Raw genomic sequence first — 18,836 nt, 5'->3', positions numbered from 1 at the left:
AAAATGTAATTTATAGTTTCAGACACTTGTTATAAAAATCTGATTTCCTGAACTAAATATGGCATTTGCAGTGATTCTTCCTTTCAGCATTGAAGTTGATGCAAAAACAGGTTCTGCTGGAGAAGGAGTTTGGGGAAACTTATCTCTCAGTCTCAAGATCATACCATCCATGGTGGGGAATGTTAGAGTCTTTTGAATGGGCATATCGTTATTTAGTCTCCTTAGGAAGTAGAAAGAACTTTCTATAGACATCCATTGCTCTAAACAGCAGTGGAGCAGTTACTTAGAATTATATATGTTGTGTGATTGAGTTAGTGAAATATTCACTCGCCACGTGTTTCATGTCGGGCTGCTCATGCTTGTATCTGCGATGGTTATTCTTTGAAGTTACCGCTACCAGCACACATGAAGCATCAACTTTTATATCCATTCCTTATCAATTCAAATATCACATTCCAGTGTCATTGGCCACAGGTCCTGTGTCTGTCCTTTACCTTGTCATTGGCTCTGCTCCAAGCCAGCATCCATTTATTGTCCTCTTCCCATCAAGTGACAGTCGATAATTTATGGCTCTTTTTTCTCAATCAGCAAAGAGCTGGAGTCACTTCAGGCAGGCATCAACCCCAATTTTCACAAGCTTGTATGTTATAGCCAACCAAAGAACATCTCACAAATAACTTCTTATTTGGAAATGACTTCCAGTCCAGCAGATTACCTGAAGAATCATTGTGTCTTCTTTAAAACATTGAAAAAGCCCTGCATGTCAAACTCACAAAATGGAGAATAGAATGTCTTCACAAAATGGCAGCCTCCATCCCCAAGCATGCGGCAAGAACAAAGACAATAGTCTGTCTGTTTCCACTGCCCTTGATTCATTTGAATTTACTGATCTGTAGATTGTCATTCTTTCTGGCCAACAGTACTCAATAAGTACCTCACTCACATTCTACTCATCCAAGCAAATGTTCCCTTTATCCTTGAATTTTTCAGGTGGCTGGGAACCGGAACACCAGGTCAGTACGTGAAGAATTGGACAGGAACCCTTTCCGATCCCTAGTTATCCTCTTGTTCTTGATGTATGTATAGAATTCCTTGGGATTCACCTTAATTCTACCTGCCAAGGACTTTCCATGGCTCTCCTGGTTTTCCTAATTCCCTTCTTTAGTTCCTTTCTGGCTTCTTTGTACTCCTCATGTGCTTCATTTGATATTAATTTCCAAAGCTTTACCGTCCGCCGCAACAGACAGGATCTCCCGGCTGCCATCCACTTCAATTCTCCTTCACATTCCCATTCGGATATGTCCATACATGGCCTCCTCTACTGCCATGATGAGGCCAAACTTTGGTTGGAGGAGCACCATCTCATATACCGTCTGGGTAGTCTCCAGCCCCTTGGTATGAACATCGAATTCTCCAACTTCCGGTAATTCCCTCCCTCTCCCTGCCCCCATCCCACCTTCACTCTGTCTCCTCTTCTAGCTGCCTATCACCTCTCATGACTCTGCCTTCTTCTACTACCCATAGTACTTTTCCCCTACATTCCTTCTTCACCTCTCCTGCCTATCCCCTCCCTGCTTCCCCTCCCCCACCCCTTGATCTTTCCTCTGATTGGTTTTCCACCCTCCCCCCACCTTCTTTATAGGGCCCCTGCCCCTTCCTTTAGTCCTGATGAAGGGTCTCGACCCGATACGTTGACTGCTTCTTTCAACGGATGCTGCCTGACCTGCTGAGTTCATCCAGCATTTTTGTACATCTTGACTTACTTTTCCTTTTTCTTTCTTGACTAAATTTATCACCTCTCTGGACATCCAAGGTTCTCTTATCTTTCCATCCTTGTTTGTCCTTCTAACAGGAACACACCTTTCCTGTGCTCTGTGCAATTGATCTTTAAAAACCTTCAATATGTATGAGGTGGACTTATCAGAAAAAAAAGGTGGCCCCCAATTAACTCTTCTTAATTATTGTCTAATGCCCTTATAATTTTTCCTGCTCCAATTTAGCACTCTCCCACAATGTCTGTACCTATCCTCATCGAAAGCTATCCTGAAAGTTAGGGAGTTGTAGTTGGTGTTCCCATACTGCTCACCCATTGAAAGGCCAGTTACCTGGCTAAGCTCATTAGCCAACACCAGGTTCAGTACAGCTCCTCCTCTCTTGGACTGTCTACATACTGTTTTCAGAAACTTTCCTAGGTACACTTAACAATTTCTGCGTCATCTAAACCCCTTGCACCAAGCAGGTCCCAGTTTATATGTGAGAAGTTGAAATCCCCCATGCCAACAACCCCACTATTTTTACACATTTCCTTAATCAGTTTACATATCTGTTCCTCAATGACCCAGACTACACTTGCAGAGCTGCTAAAATGAAATACCTACCGCATAGCAGTAAAAATCTTAATGAGGACATTACAGTGGTATCGAGGTCTTGGAACATAGCATATTACAAGGAAGGAGGTATTTCCAGCTTTGAAGAGCATTCAGGTGGGCTAATTTCAAGGACTGGTCAAAGGCACCCTCGGACTTTATGGAGATATCTGCTTTGTTGTTACCCAGCAGTGAAGTTCCAGAACAAAGGTAGGGCTGTGGATGTTGTCTATATGGGCTGTAGCAGTGAAGAAGGTGTTCAACATGCTGCTCTTCATCAGTCAGGGCATCAAATTTGATTAGGGACTTTATTTTGCTGTTCTATGTCATGGAGTATTGTGTACAGTTTTGTTCTCTGTCTTATAGGGAAGACTATGCCAGGCTGGAGAAGGGGCAGAGGATAGTTGTGGCAGTTCATTCCAGATATGCAGCATGCTTTGTATGAAGAAGCTGCCCTGATGTCCCCTCTGATCTTAAACCTACGGTCTGCCCTCTTGTTTTTAGCACCTCCTCTTTTGAGGAAAAAGGCAATGTGCTTTCAACCTGTGTATGCCCTCATGATATTTCATTACAAATCCCTTGAATCTTCTGCGTTCTGGAGGATAGAGTCCTTGACCTAGGCTGTGTAAGTCTAGGGAAAACACTCTCCAATCCCACCGAGACGGCTCTCCACTCGTTTGTATGGATGCTGTGTAATTTGCTGCCCTGTTACAAATTAGTGCAATGAAATAACAGACAGTACACTGCATACGATTAAAGGAATTATATTTATGAAGCTTAACTAAAGGGTTAGTTTAGAAAGACAAAAGGAAAAGGGCTCATTTTAATTAAACAGTCAAATGTGCACAAGTTGAAGCTCAAATTGAACTTCTCTGTCACTCACAATGTGAAAGCACACACCACCTTTCGAACGTCACTCACAATCCATCTTGAACAGGTCTCCCACCAGGTCATATTCTACCACCGGTTCTCCCCTGCGTCTTTTCTCTTCATTTCCCTCCGAACCAAAAAAAAACCCCAAGAGCAACCTTGGTGTCCCTCACCAAGAAAATCTCCCCCAATTCAACCATTCTAATTGGATGGTGCACATTCCTCCTCATCCCTTATCTTAACAATAACCCAAACAGGCTGACAGCAGAACAGACTGCTCTTACAGGACTGCTAAAGGAAATACATACAGCATAACAGTAAAAATATGAATCAGGGTATTACAAGTGCCTAAGAAGAATAAAGAGCTGTCTTAATGACTATCGCCCAGTAGCACTCACATCTACAGTGAAGAAATGCTTTGAGAGGTTGGTCATGACTAGACTGAACTCCTGCCTCAGCAAGGACCTGACCCCACTGCAATTTGCCTATCACCACAGTAGATCAACAGCAGATGCATTCTCAATGGCTCTTCACATGGTACCTGGACAATACAAACACCTATGTCAGGATGCTGTTCTTCGACTATAGCTCAGCATTTAATACTATCGTTCCCACAATCCTGAATGAGAAGTAACAGAACCTGGGCCTCTGTAACTCCCTCTGCAACTGGATCCTTGACTTTCTAACCGGAAGACCACAATCTGTACAGATTGGTGATAATATCTCCTCCTTGCTGACGGTCATCACTGGTGCATCTCAGGGGTATGTGCTTAGCCCACTGCTCTACTCTCTCTATATCCATGACTGTTGGGCTAGGCATAGCTCAAATACCATCTATAAATTTGCTGATGATACAACTATTGTCGGTTGAATCTCAGATGGAGATGAGAGGGCATACAGGAGCAAGATATGCCAAGTGGAGTGGTGTCGCAGCAACAACCTTGCACTCAACGTCAGTAAGACGAAAGAGCTGATTGTGGACTTCAGGAAGGGTGAGATGAAGGAACACATACCAATCTTCATAGTGGGATCAGAAGTGGAGAGAGTGAGCAGTTTCAAGTTCCTGGGTGTCGAGATCTCTGAGGACCCAACCTGGTCCCAACATACCGATGCAGCTAAAAAGAAGTCATGACAGCAACTGTACTTCATTAGGAGTTTGAAGAGATTTGGTATGTCAACAAGTACACTCAAAAACCTCTATAGATGTAGTGTGGAAAGCATTCTGACAGGCTGCATCACTATCTGGTATGGTGGGGCGGGGGGGTGGGGGGAGCGGTGCTACTGCACAGGACCGAAAGAAGCTGCCGAAGGTTGTAAATTTAGTTGGCTTCATCTTTGGTACTAGCCTACAAAGTCCCCGGGACATCTTCAAGGGGCGGTGTCTCAGAAAGGCAGTGTCCACTATTAAGGGCCCCCAGCCTCCAGGGCATGCCCTTTTCTCATTGTTATCATCAGGTAGGAGGTACAGAAGCCTGAAAGCGCACACTCAGTGATTCAGGAACAGCTTCTTCCCCTCTGCCATCCAATTGCTAAATAGACATTGATCTCATGAACACTACCTCACTTTTTCAAGATATATTATTTCTGTTTTTGCATGATTTTTAATTTCCAATATAAATATTCTGTAATTGACTTATTTATTTATTCTATATAATGTATTGCATTGAACTACTGCTGCTAAGTTAACAAATTTCATGATGCATGCTGGTGATAATAAACCTGATTCTGATTCTGAAAGTTTATTAGTATTTTCTGGTTTTCAATGCCATCTCTGAGTTTCTGTAGGTTAGGGTTAGCATTGCTTCTACATTTAGTTATGACTGTGGTTACAAAACACACTAAAAGGCTGGAGACTGATGGTGGTCATCTGTTGAGCTTTCGTTGTCTATTCACTTTTAAAAGTCTAGAATACTCTCAAAACTCAGCATGTGGAAATGATGGTTTACTTGCTCTGCGCAATACCACTACCATCAGTGTCCTAGCCTTCCTGCCCAATGTAGGTTAAGTTGTTATGATCCACAGGGTTCATTTCAATCTTCGAAAACTGTTATTCCCATTCCTGGCATTCCCTCTGCTTGTTGTACCAAAAAAGATGAACACCAGTATTGTGGAATTGTCAGCTTGCAGCCTTAATACTGTTTTAGTTACAATTCCTGATGATCAATTGCGACATGAGGAGTAGTGTCAAGTTATATTACAATAGAAAATCACATTGGTACCAGAGTCAAATATAATGTCAACTTTATTCAGTATCCATACTTCCCTGTATGCATATTGTTACATATAAATCGATCTACTGCATTGTATCTTGGAGCTTAAGATTTGCCCAGCCAATGTGATCACTGTCCTTTTAATTGGTGTCTGCCATAACTCATTTGTCAGCACAGACTCTTTAATCAGAAGGTGTGTGTTCACAGCACATCACACTTACAGGACACAAAACTCCAATGACTCAGTGTGGCACTGAGGGAGTGTGATATTGCCAAAGATCTTTCAATTGAGACAAGAAACCTGAGTCCTTTTGAACCTCTAAGAGGCTCTATTTCAAAGAGAAAGTAGAATTATTCCCTCAATCAACCTCACTGAAAATAGATACTCGTAAAATTGTTTGTGGGAGCTTTGTGTGCTGTAAATTATTTCTGATTGACTTTAAGGCAGATGTGTTCTTGGGATAAAAGATATATTCTAGTATATAAAAGCAAAGCCTTTTGCTTTTGCTGTCCTACATGATAAAAACATGGTTAAGTGCAAGTCTACATGAGCTATTTCAGCACTTTTAATCAATTATGTATTAACAAACATTACAAATGCATATGGTTTTAAGAGAATGAGGGAAATAAATTTCCAGATATTTGGAAAATTTTTCATGTTTGAATACAACTTTTTGAAAATGCTCCACTTTCTCTTGATCTTTTATTATTTTAAACAGGATTGTTCAATCCAGTGACTGTCACAGAATGCGACTGTATTGAATTTCTTGCCATTCAATAAGTCAACCACTTTCCCACTGAACAGTCACCAAAAAGCCAGCTCGTACTGTGATGCTGCACCGACTCAATCTTATGATTATTATACACATGATATTAGAATATCCACACAATACCCTATTGAAATAATAATAGCCTAAGTACCACCCAACAATTTGGTGATAACTTAGAGCAAACAAGGAAATGGTGGCAGAAGCTGACCATAAGGTTTTATTTTTTAGATGTATTTGAAACCCTTCTGAAACGTTTGGCTTCTCCTTGATGATTGATTTGAAATTCTGCTGTCTTTTCACAGCTCTGGCATTATTTAGGGTCAGAACAGGTCAGTGAGCATTTGCTCAATGAAAAAATAGCACGTTGCTAAGTGACGTCAGTGATGTGAAAGCTGGTAATAAGAGTGTTGGATGGTTTAGACTATAACATTAGGTCATCTTGCTGTAACTCCTAGAAATCTGGCAATTTTGTTGAGGAATGCTAAGCAGTATGTGTTGTGACCAGGAAATTTCAGTAAGTCATTGGGTCTGGTGAATGTGTCCTTCATCTTCTGAACCCAAACACTAAATAACTCAGAAATTTGACAAGCCCTGTACATGCGGACACTATTGTCCTAATACACCAGTAAAATGTGCAGAATTCATGCACTAATGTTTTGATAAGAAACTATATTGTTTAATTTTACTGCAATTTCAAAAGTCTATTCGTCACTATCCCATTCAAGCACTAGAAGGATAGGATTCCTAGTAAAACATATCACTGTGTCTATCCTTCAGGTACTGAACAGAAATGATGGGTGGATACTTGTCCAGGCCATCACAACATGCGATTGTTGTATCATTAGCTGGAAGAACAAAGAAAGCCAGGGACTGTCTGGTCCTGTTCATTGCGTCTTCAGTCTGTGGAATTGGTACTCGATGTTTCTGAAGTAAAGAAACAACAATTTATTTCACTTGTATATTCTGTTTTTGTAACCAACTCTACATTTTGTTTTATTAAGCCAAGGAGAGTTTTGATAGTTTAATGGATTCAAATTAAGAGTCAAACAGTAATGTAAATCTTTATCAATGAGAACAGCACATATGAATCTCGATCAAATAAACAATAAATTCTGTGTCATTACCCATGACCAAATGTAAGGTATTTATTAATGAAAGGTTTATTAAATTTTGCTCACTGTAAATATTGATTTGTATTTTGAAATGCAGTAGGCTGGGAGAGATGATGCTTCAGTGTGCCTTCACGTATGGCTATTGCAACATGAGGTTGCTTAAATTGAGAAGTCACATTCGACTGGCTTTAATGTTAAGTTCAATCGTTTTGTCACAAGGTAATGAATTATTTTGGAAAGTTTCAAAGCATCATTGCTCAGAATCATGTCACATAAGACACATTGAGGTCTTTGGCATTCCTCTTCCTCTGTTTTGGATAAGCCCTTTTGCTGGTTGAATGTTTCCTCATCTTTTCCAACTTCTTCATTGCATTGCCTTGCTTCTGTTTAGTTACCCTGAACATTAGTTAGTTTCAAGAAAAAAAAAGTCATCCAGCTGTACCTGAAACTCTGGCAAATCCGTCAGCTTTCAATCAGGCTTCAGCCAAATAAACTTCACCTTGGTTCAGATGTTTTGTTCCTGGTCTCTCATTATCTTTTGCTCAATTATACATAATTACGTCTATTTGATATGATCATTATATCACCAATGCTGCATGTTTTCTCAATGGTAATACTGCCAGGCTTCATTGTCCACAGCTTATACTAGAATAACTCCCTCCCTGGCTGAACTTCCTTGATACTAATTGAACAGGTTGTCTTGAATGGAAATTGAGTGACTTGTATTCCATTATTCCACTATTCTTGTTATTGTTTACACAAATATGTTCATCGTTGAGTCTGAAACTGTCACTGTTAACTCCTGTTGGTTTATCAGTCTATTTCTTTCGACAAGTAGCTCAAAACATGAAGGCAACTGCACATGAGCATTTCCGAGATGGAACATAGAACAGTACAGCACAGGAACAGACCCTCCGGGTCGCAGCGTTGTGAAAAACCAGCTAAAATGTAAATCAAAACCTCCCAAACTAATCCCTCCTGCCTGCAGAATGTCCCTATCCCTCCATCCTCCTCGCATTCATGTGCCTATCCAAATGTGTCTTGAAAGCCTCTAATGTACTCGTCTCTACCACCACACCAGGCAGCGCATTCCAGGCATCCACCACTCTGCGATTTTTAAAAAACAACTTACCCCTCACATCTCTTTGAACCTACCCTCTCTCACCTTCAAAGCATACATTTTGGTATTAGACATTTCTACCCTGGGAAAAAGATACTCCCTGTCTACTGTGTTCATTCCTCTCATAATCTTATAAATCTCTATTAGATCTCCCCTCAGATTCTGCCACTCCAAAGAAAACAACTCAAGTTTTTCCAGCCTCTTATCATAGCACATGCCCTCTAAACCAGACAGAATCCTGGTAAAACTCCTCGACGCTGTTGTCAAAACCTCAACATCCTTTCTGTGATGGATCAACCAGAACGGTATGCAATACTCCAGATGCGACTTAACCAGAGTTTCATAAAGTTGCAATGTAACCTCTTGACTTTTGAACTCAATGCCTTGACGAATAAAAACAAGCAATTCCATATGCTGCCTTAACCACCCTATCGTCCTATGTAGCCACTTTCATGGAGCTGTGAACTTGGACCCCAATGTTTCTCTGCTCAGCAACAGTGTTAAGGGTCTCCTTGCATTTGACCTACCAAGGTGCAACACCTCACATTTTTCTGGGTTAAATTCCATTTTCCATTTCTCTTCCCATATCTGGTAACTGATCTATATCACACTGCATTCTTTGTCTGTCTTCTACAATATCCACAACCACCTATCTAGATTTTCATCCAGGCCATTTATATACATCACAAATTGCAGAGAGGTCCCAGCATGGATCCCTGCAGAACCTCCCTAATTATAGACCTCCAGCTCAAATTAATCCCTTGAACCCTTACCTTGCGTATTTTATGTGCAAGCTAGTTCTGAATCCAAATAGCCAGATTGCCGCAGACCCCATGCATCTTACTGTTCTGGATTAGCCTCCCATGAGGAACTTTATCAAATGCCTTACTAAAATCCATGTAGAAAACATTCATTGCCCTACCTTCATCCATCTCTCTAATTACCTTGTCAAATAACTCAATCAAGTTGAGAAGACACGACTTGCCCTGCACAAATTCATGCTGGCTCTCCCTAATTAGGCCATGGGTTTCCAAATTGTCATATATCCTATCCCTAAGAATTTTCTCCAGCAAGTTCTCTGCAACTAACGTGAGGCTCACCAGTTTACAGTTCCCAGGATCTTCTTTTGTTCTCTTCTTAAATAGAGGTACAACATTAGCCACTCGCCAGTCTCCTTACAATTAAGCAGGTGTTGAAAATAAATGATTTGTTAGAAACAGGATCCTACATAAAAGAATGAGGTATATGATGAGATATCTAGTTTCAATTTTGTGGGTTGAGTAAAACATGATTAGCTTTTTAAAATATCTTTAATTAAATCACATTTCTATTTGAAAGTTGCCTTCAGTAAGTCCCATATCTGCTGCAGGACAGTCATTTCGATATTCCAGCAATGTCTTTCTTTTCTCTTGGCAGTGCCAGCCACTTGCTCATTCACATGAAGCACTCAAAATGGCACTGGTTAGATCTTAGCCCTAAGTTGGGTGGCCAAGATTTGGTGGGGGGGGGGGGGGTGGGGAGAGATGCCATGATAGTATAGTGGTTAGAATGACCCTTTTAGTACTTGGGGTGTCAGAGTTCGAAGTTCAACTCCAGCAATGTCTGTCAGTAGTTTGTACATTCTCTCTGTGACTTCATAGGATTCCTCCTGTAGCTCTGGTCTCTTCCCACATTATTTGGTCATTGTAAATCATCATATGATTGACTTATGGCTAAATAAATGATTTGCTGGGTGTCACAGCTCGTTGGGCTGAACGGGCTTGTTCTGTGCTGCGTTTCTAAATAAATAACATATTGTGTAATTGTTGGTTCCTGGCTGGCTATTTTTGCCCTCTGTAAAAGCTGCTGTGATAAATTATATGACTCAAAACAAAGGAGTAAGAAATTTGTGCATTACTGAGTGTAGAACAGGCAGTAATACTTACAGCCACTAACATGATTTTACAGTAACATGATTTTAATATTTCAACAGTTCTTTTAAATTTATGAAGCTTATATGCAACACAGTTGATGCATCCAAAGAAAGTTACTTTGTTTTCCCAAGTGGCCTTTACAGAAATGCTCACCCTAATAGCCCTGAATCTATTAGTAAAACTTTCTGCTACAAAGTCTCTTGGATGTGAAGAAGGAGGTGTTTTGCTCCCATGATGGATGGCATTTTGTGGTTTTTAGATATAATGCTATGGTGTTGACATGAGAAATGCATTCTCAAAACTGTGAAGAACTAAATGGTGACTCCTTTGCTTGCTGCTTCAGAAACAGCTCCATTTCCATGTTTAATATCTTTATTTTTCCTTTTCAGGGTTCTTTTGAAGACACTGACCTGGAGTTACACATTGACTTCGGTTCTTTGTGGGAAAGGGACCCACTCTCAACTTATCATAACGGGCTGTTTTTCGGCTTGCATTTGAAAGCCTAGGATCTCGGGGCTCTGGAGATTGAGGGTCGGTGTTATGGCTGGAGACCCGTGTCTCGTTGGGGAAGTTGAAATATCTACGGCTGTGTGCCCGGAGACCCGAGATCTTTGAGGTCTTCAGGCACAGAGCTTGAAAAAAGCAACGTAATGAACATTTAACATCATAAACCAGTGAGTTGTTTGTTAGGTCTCCCTGCTCGCTGGGAAAATGGAGACACCTCCTTCTCCCTTATTAGGGAGAGAGAGAGGGAGCCTGTGGTATGTCGTATACCGGGTGAAATGCGAAGTCTTTGTCTTTGCTCTTGTTTTGCTCATGCTTGAGTGCTCGGTGGCAGGTGCCGATGCTTTTTTTTTGCCAGTGGGGAGGGGGAATTGTTGCTTGCTGCCGTTTATGCGCAGGAGGGAGGGGAGCTGGGGAGATCTTTGGGGTTCTAACATTTAACTGTTGTTCATTCTTTCGGGCACTCCTCTGTTTTCCTGGTTGGTTGCAAAAAAAAAGCGTTTCAGGATGTATATTGTATACGTTTCTCTGACATTAAATTGGACCTTTGAACCTTGGAACTTTGATCTGAAACTGTGCTCAGTAAGGGTATCAGAACTATCTGAGATACCGTAGAATGTTGTGTTGGATTTGAATACAATGTACATGTCCAATTCCCAATGGGGCCAGTTACATGTTGTAAGGGGATATTAAGGGAAATTAAAGCCATCTAAGATTCTTTGGGGGTGGCCACAAGTGGCAACCTAACTTAAGGAAGGAGACCTGACTGACCGTTTATAGAACAGGCATGTCCAAAAAAAAGGATGTGGTACTGAAACACAGGAAGAACCATAGGTCAGCAGATGGTGAGCATTTATTGTCACAATGCGCCTGAAACTCGGCAGTCTCATCCGACCTTACCAACACAATAGACATTATTGGGGATGCATAGTTTAACAACCAGGGTGCCCAGCAGTTCCCCTTGACTTGAGGCACAGAATGAATTCATGAAACTTAACAGTTGGTAAGCAGTGGCGTATCTAAGGTATGGCAGGTATGGCACGTGCCCTGGGCGCCACTTGAAATGGGCGTCGCCGAGCAGTTTCTATTAAAGTCAGACACGCCTCTCTCGGATAGTGAAAAAATAATTTTCTTCATATGTGTGATCTGTTTTTGATTATCATTGGTGAGAAGCACTAGGATGGCCTTATATCAGAGCATTGTGTAAGAAGAACATGAAACACAAAGACGAAGACGAAGGAAAGTGGAGCTGAAGGATGGAAGAGACAGAAGCTGGAGGCGGAGGAAGCCAAGAAGTCAAGCAAGTTCTTCATGCCCTTCTTTGAAAAGCCAGGAACAAGTAGTTCAACACGTTCCATGGAGTTGCCTACACTTGCTACAAGTTTGTTAGAATCCGAAGGTGGATCAAGTACAAATGAGTCACAAGCCGAGAAGGAAGTCAAGTCAGATAAATCCGAGTATGACGAGATTAAGAGTGAGGCTGCCACAGAGAACGTGGACATGACAGGAGGGGAAGACGATGGTGGTGGTGGTGATGTTGAATTTATTGATGAGATTTTGCCTGACGAGATTGAACCTGACGACACTGAACCTAGTGAACTGGATGATGTTAAAGAGCCTCTAACTGTCATACCAGAAGTGATTGAACAGCATGACATTGAACTTCTGAAGTTCGAGAAGGATACTGGAAAAGCAATTCTGCCTGACGCATTGAGAACAGAAATAATAAAGCTGGGTTTGAAGTATTTCCAGGACAGTATTGACTGTATTCCAAAGAGGCTGCAGGATCCTAGCTTGAACTTCCACGATGCTGCTCTGGATTTGAAAGCCCTCCAAAATCATTTTTATGATGAAAGAGAAGCGTTGGTCAGTGAGTCACTTGAAGAAGGAGTCTGTCTCTGTCAAGAATGGAATATTGAAGTTGAAAGACGTCAGAGATGAAAGAAACGAATGGCTGATGAGAATTCAAGAGACGCTGGGTTAACAGCTAAGGAGGAAATGGAAAGAGTCATTAAGGAAACGCTCAACCATCTTCACAGAGAAATGGACGAAAGGTTCACTCGTTTGCACGACACTGACACCAAGTTTGGGTTTCTTTTCGATGTCAAGGGATTGTGTTACGGCGCCAACAGTAACGACCTAAAGAAGAAGTGCGAAAACTTGGGTGAATTGTACAGCTCTGATGTTGATGGACAGCAGCTATATGAAGAAATTTTGGATTGCAGAATGTTGCTATCAAGGCGGGTCAACATGAAAATATCAATACCTGAAGAGCTTTTTGAATTTATTGTTCAGTATGGAGATAAGAGCATCTTCCCCAATCTTCGCATTGCTATTCAGATAATGCTAACCATCACAGATTCCATCTTTAGCTGTGAGAGATCATTCAGCAAGTTAAAACTAATACTTTTGTATTTGAGAGCCTCCATGGGTCAAGGCAGACTCTGTGATCTTGCTCTGCTGAGTGTAAAAAGAGAAGAAGCTGAAAAAACTGACTTTGATCACATCATAGACCAATTTGCATCAGTGAAAGCAAGGAAAGTGCAGTTATAATTTCCTGTAGTGCCATAATTTGTTAATTAAAAGATTAACGAGCTTAACGTGTGTTTTTGAGGGGATGTTATGGTAAAGTTATCTAAAAGATGGGTGTCAGATGTTTGGACAGGAGCACAATTTCAGTGCTTGCCATGGGCACTATTTTCCGTAGATACGCCCCTGTTGATAAGTCAATTACACACTCTCAACTTTCTTAACATATCTACAGAAAACAATTTGCGCAATGATACAGTGCTGGCGGCACCCAAATGGTGAAATAGATTTATTGTTCCATCTGTATCAACTTGTTGCTTCTGTCAACATCCAATAGGCATTCCCAGTTTCTGTTAATTAATTACTTTAATTTAGCCCCGTTATTGATGGATAAATACGCATGGCACATTCTCTATGTGTCTGAAGCTGGTGAAGCCTTGAATTCTAATTCTGCTAAGAAACAGAAACTACAGAAAGTGCGTCAGTACAATGTTACATACCTGGAGTATGGTTTTATTCCATTCCCGTCAGATCAGTGACACCCCATGTGTCTTATTTGTAATATGGTACTGTCTAATGAAGCCACGAAACCACCAAGACTGCAGGAACACTTCCATAAAAGACAGCCTGAAAAGGCTACTTATGGTAATACTCAGTTCCAGAAGACGAAAGAAGCATTTGAAAAGCATTGCACACTCAAGTCATTTGACAAGAAAGCTGATAGTGATCTCATTGCTTCTTATTACATTTCCACAATGATAGCAAAGAGTTGAAAACCTCATACAACTGGTGAAAGATAAATAATGCCTGCTATATCAGATGTGTTCACCACCATTCTCAAAATGGATACCAGTAATTTAAAATCAATTCCTCTGAGTAATAACTCTGTAGCTCATCGTATTGAAGAAATAAGTGAAGACATTGAGTACAAACTATGCAGAGCTAAAAAAATAGAATCTGGGATACAACTTTATGAGTCAGCTGTGCGAGACTACAAGGCTTTGCTAATGGCATATGTCTGGTTTATGAAAAATGAAAAAGTTTATGAAGAGACTCTCTTGTATAGAAAGCTAAAAACAAATCTCAACAAAGAATCAATCTACGACAAGCTCAAAATGTATGTTGAGGATGAAGGTATTCTGATAAGGAAAATGATTTCTTGTGCAACAGATGGAGCACCATACAATATATGACAGGTCACCATGCTGGTTTAGTGACATTTCTGAAAAATGAAATTTCAAGTCTGTTTGCAATCCATTGTGTAATTCATTGTCAACATCTCACAATGAAAAACCTCAGCCAGCAACATTTTTCAAGTATGACTCTTATATTATCTGCTATCAAGAAAATTAAAGGTGATCCATTAAATAGCAGAATATTTTGCCAGTTATGCCAAGATAATGATGAAGAGTTTGAACACTTGCTCCTTCACACTGAAGTGCGTTGGCTCTCAAAAGGCTGCTGCTTAAAACGTCTCTTTGATCTTCATGATACTGTGGTTGAATTTTTGCTCAAAGTCAGCAAGAGCTTGGAAACAAATGGAACTTCTACAAGGAGATGTGGCATACCTAGCTGATCTGTGTGACAAAATGAACATTCTGAATATGAAACTGCAGGGTGAGAATTTCAGCTTAATCTGGACAAAAAATGCAATGTCCGCTTTTATCAGAAAATTGGAAATATATAAGCAAAACAATGGGAGAAGAATGTTCTTAGTTTCCCTGCACGGAAAGTATGGCACTCTCTTTCACAGACAGTGATTTGCAAGAGTACTGCTTACACCTGCAGTCACTGAAGAAGGATTTTCAGAATTGATTCAAGGATTTGAATGATCTGGAATTTCTGGACTGGGTAATTAACCCATTTCTTTGCAAAGCAGAAGAACAGGAAGAGAGGTTGCAAGAAGAAATTACAGAAAATTCAGAATGATGAAAAAGCAAAAATTCTTTTCAAAAATGTCAGCTTTTGTTGTATGTGGCTACACTTATATGAATTTTTCTGGTCTTTGGAGAAGAGCCAGACTGGTCTTCATTGCATTTCCATCCTCCTACCTTGTTGAAAGAGGCTTTAGTACAGTGAACCACATACTCACAAAAAACAGAAACTGCTCGGACATTGTTACACACGGGGATTTAAGGCTTTTGCTGTCACAACTTGAACCAGATTATTTCAACTCTGGTGGTTCTCGAAGAAATGGACTGGTTATCTTTAACAGGGTAATCGGCTCCTATCATAATCAATCCACTGTTCTGATTCTGCTATCTATTTTGTAAATAAGGCTGACCGTTGTTCTCAGTTCCCCTCCACCACTGCTCTCCGTCCCCTAGGGGAACTTGTCCTCACTCTAAATAATTTCTCCTTTGGCTCCTCCCACTTCCTTCAAACAAAAGGTGTAGCATGGGCATGTGCGTGGGGCCCAGCTATGCCTGCCTGTCTGTCAGCTACGTGGAACAGTCTATGTTCCAAACCTACATTGGTGACTGTCCAGCACTTTTCCTATGCTACATCAATGACTGCATTGGTGCTGCTTCCTGCACCCATGTTGAACTCATTGACTTCGTCCACTTTGCCTCCAACTTCCACTGTGCCCTTAAGTTTACCTGGTCCATTTCCAACACCTCCCTCCTCTTTCTCGATCTCACTATCTCTATTTCCGGAGACAGCTTATCCACTGATGTCTATTTTAAGCCCACGGACTCTCTCAACTACCTTGTCTATAACTCATCCCACCCTGTTTTTTGTCAAAAATGCCATCCCCTTCTCTTAATTCCTCTGTCTCTGCCGTATCTGCTCTCAGGATGAAGGTTTTCATTCTAGAAAGAAGGCGATGTCCTTGTTTTTCAAAGAAAGGGCTTCGCTTCATCCACCACCAACGCTGCCCTCAACTGCTCCTTTTCCATTTCCCATTCCCATTCCGATATGTCCATCCATGGCCTCCTCCACTGTGTGATGAGGTTACACTTGGGCTGGAGGGATAAAACCTTATATTCAAATTCGGTAGCTCCAACCTGATGGCATGAACTTCAATTTCTCTAACTTCCAGTAATGCCCCGCAGCCCCCTCCTTCACCATTCCCCATCCCCTTTCCCCTCTCTTACCTTACCTCCTCTTGCCTGCCTATCAACTCACACAGGTGCTCCTCCCTCCTTTTCTTTCTTCCATGGCCTTCTGTCTCTTTCACCAATCAACTTCCCAGCTTTTTAGTTCATCCTTCCCCTTCCATGTTTCACTTATATTCTTGCATTTTTCTCTCCCCTCCTCCCACCTTTTAAATCTATTCCTCAGCTTTTTTTCTCCAGTCCTGCTGAAGGGTTTCAGCCTGAAATGTTGACTGTACTCTTTTCCTAGATGCTGCCTGGCCTGTTGAGTTCCTCCAGAGTTTTGTGTGTGTTGCCATTGTTCTCCATGCTTGGTTTTCAGCTGAAGAAAGCTTCAGCCCAGAAATTATCTTCTCTTCTGATCATATACTTCCATTTGTTTTAGCAGGCAGTTGCATCCAAGTGGAAAACTTGAGTTGAAATTAAAAACAAATTTCCAAAGACATGACCAGTTCATCTAAGGGAAAAGCTTTTCTCTGTCTGTAAAGGAGTGACTAAATTTCAGCCAGCCCATACAGAGACATTTCAATGCATTTCTCAGTGAAGAGAAAATGTTTCAACAGTCAATCAATGAAATGAATTCATAAAAACTTGCTACAATAATATCAATTCCCTAATAACTGCAATCAAAGGATGGTTGTGTAACTTACTGTGGAAATCCACCTGTCAGATGTCCACCTCTGCAGCATGTTGGCTACATTGAAAAGAACTGTATTTGGAATGTAGGGAGCAGTGATGTATTGGCCAGACCTGGACTTTACCTGGAACACAAATGTTTAAAGGTAGTTAAATGGCAGCAGTAATCACTTTTATCTTTTCTGTTTCTGTTGACAAATAAAAATTTATAAAATTAAAAATTAAAATTAAAAATTTTTGTTTTTCTCTCCACACATGCTGCCTTATCTGATCATTTCTGGAATTTTTGGATTAAATTTTCCTGTTTACTTATGCCTCAGAGTGACCAGGTTTTCGTCAAAATATATATGAACAGATCCAGTATTTGGAGAGGAAAATGAAATACGTTGCAAAGTAGGGATATTAACTAACACATCAAAAAGGATAGGGCACTGACATAATCAATGCAGGAAATAACTATTCCAATAATCTTTTATGTATCTTCACCCACCTTCCCCCTCAACTGGTTTCACCTATCTCCTGCCAGCTTCTACTTCTTCCCATTTTACTCCGGCTTCTCCTCCCTTCCTTTCTAGTCCTGATGAAGGGTCTTGGCCTGAATCATTGGGGGGAGAGTAGCATCAGGTTAGTGTTTATGGGAAGGGATATGGATCAGTTTGAGGACTGGACTGAGTTGAGCCCTCTGCTCCACACTACATGTTCCATGTTTGAAAGGCTGTGATGTGGGTTTGTGAAGAAGGACATGCACAGTTTAAGCCTCTGCACCATGCTCAAAGGTCAGTGATGCGGGCAGGTGCCAATGGAGATCCGTGGATGTTGGGCTGTACCAGGTAGTTGGGTCCTGGGAATAGATGTCTGTGCAAGCAGGAGGACTGGTTTGTCGGCACTCCCAATGTTCAAGCCAAAAGTTCGTGGTTCCATCATTGACTAGTCCAGGGCTTGATACCCAAGGATGAAGCCCAAGGGTCAATCAGAAGTCTGGAAGTTGAAGTCTGATGGCCAAAGCGTGGCTTGCCCTGGGGTAGGCAGACTCTCCGTGTCTCCGGGTGGGAGGGATTTGACTCACCATTGTTTTGGAGTTTGTTGTGTTCTGTGTTGTTCTCTCGAGCATTGTGGGCATAGAATGTTGGTACAAGAAGGTGTGGCGAGACTTGCGGGCTACCCCCAGCACATCCTTGTTAACACAAACAACACATTCCACTGTATGTTTGCTTTGCTGAATGCTGAGATATTGTGAAGTGAGTGACTTTACTTCTTGGTCCTTGATCTTGAAACACTTGTTGACTCACCATCAACACTTGTTTATCTTAGCTAATTCACCTCATACCTTCAAAGTTACCCTCCTTTTAATTCAGAAACAAAGGTTCTGAACTTAAAGAAGGGTAACTTTGAAGGTATGAGACATGAATTAGCTAAGATAGACTGGCAAATGATACTTAAAGGGTTGACGGTGGATATGCAATGGCAAGCACTTAAAGATCGCATGGATGAACTACAACAATTGTTCATCCCAGTTTGGCAAAAGAGTAAACCAGGGAAGGTAGTGCACCCGTGGCTGACAAGGGAAATTAGGGATAGTATCAAGTCCAAAGAAGAAACATCCAAATTAGCCAGAAAAAGTGGCACACCTGAGGACCAGGAGAAATTCAGAGACCAGCAGAGGAGGACAAAGGACTTAATTAGGAAAGGGAAAAAAGATTATGAGAGA

The 18,836-nt window shown here is 41.2% G+C and overlaps 1 protein-coding gene across 1 annotated transcript in view; it reads right to left on the bottom strand.

Moving 5' to 3' along the window:
• Positions 1-6,960: 6,960 nt before the first annotated feature.
• Positions 6,961-18,836, bottom strand: part of LOC140729853 (uncharacterized) — a 29,630-nt gene continuing 17,754 nt past the window's right edge. The window contains exons 7-8 of the mRNA XM_073050062.1: positions 17,143-17,253; positions 6,961-7,140 (exon numbers count right to left, since the gene is read on the bottom strand). Of these exons, the coding sequence (XP_072906163.1) occupies positions 6,961-7,140; positions 17,143-17,253 (291 nt within the window). The remainder of the gene's footprint in view (positions 7,141-17,142; positions 17,254-18,836) is intronic.

The sequence above is a fragment of the Hemitrygon akajei genome, chromosome 6, assembly GCF_048418815.1.
Source record: "Hemitrygon akajei chromosome 6, sHemAka1.3, whole genome shotgun sequence".
NCBI classification, from domain to species: Eukaryota; Metazoa; Chordata; class Chondrichthyes; order Myliobatiformes; family Dasyatidae; genus Hemitrygon; species Hemitrygon akajei.
This window is presented reverse-complemented; position numbering and strand designations above follow the sequence as displayed.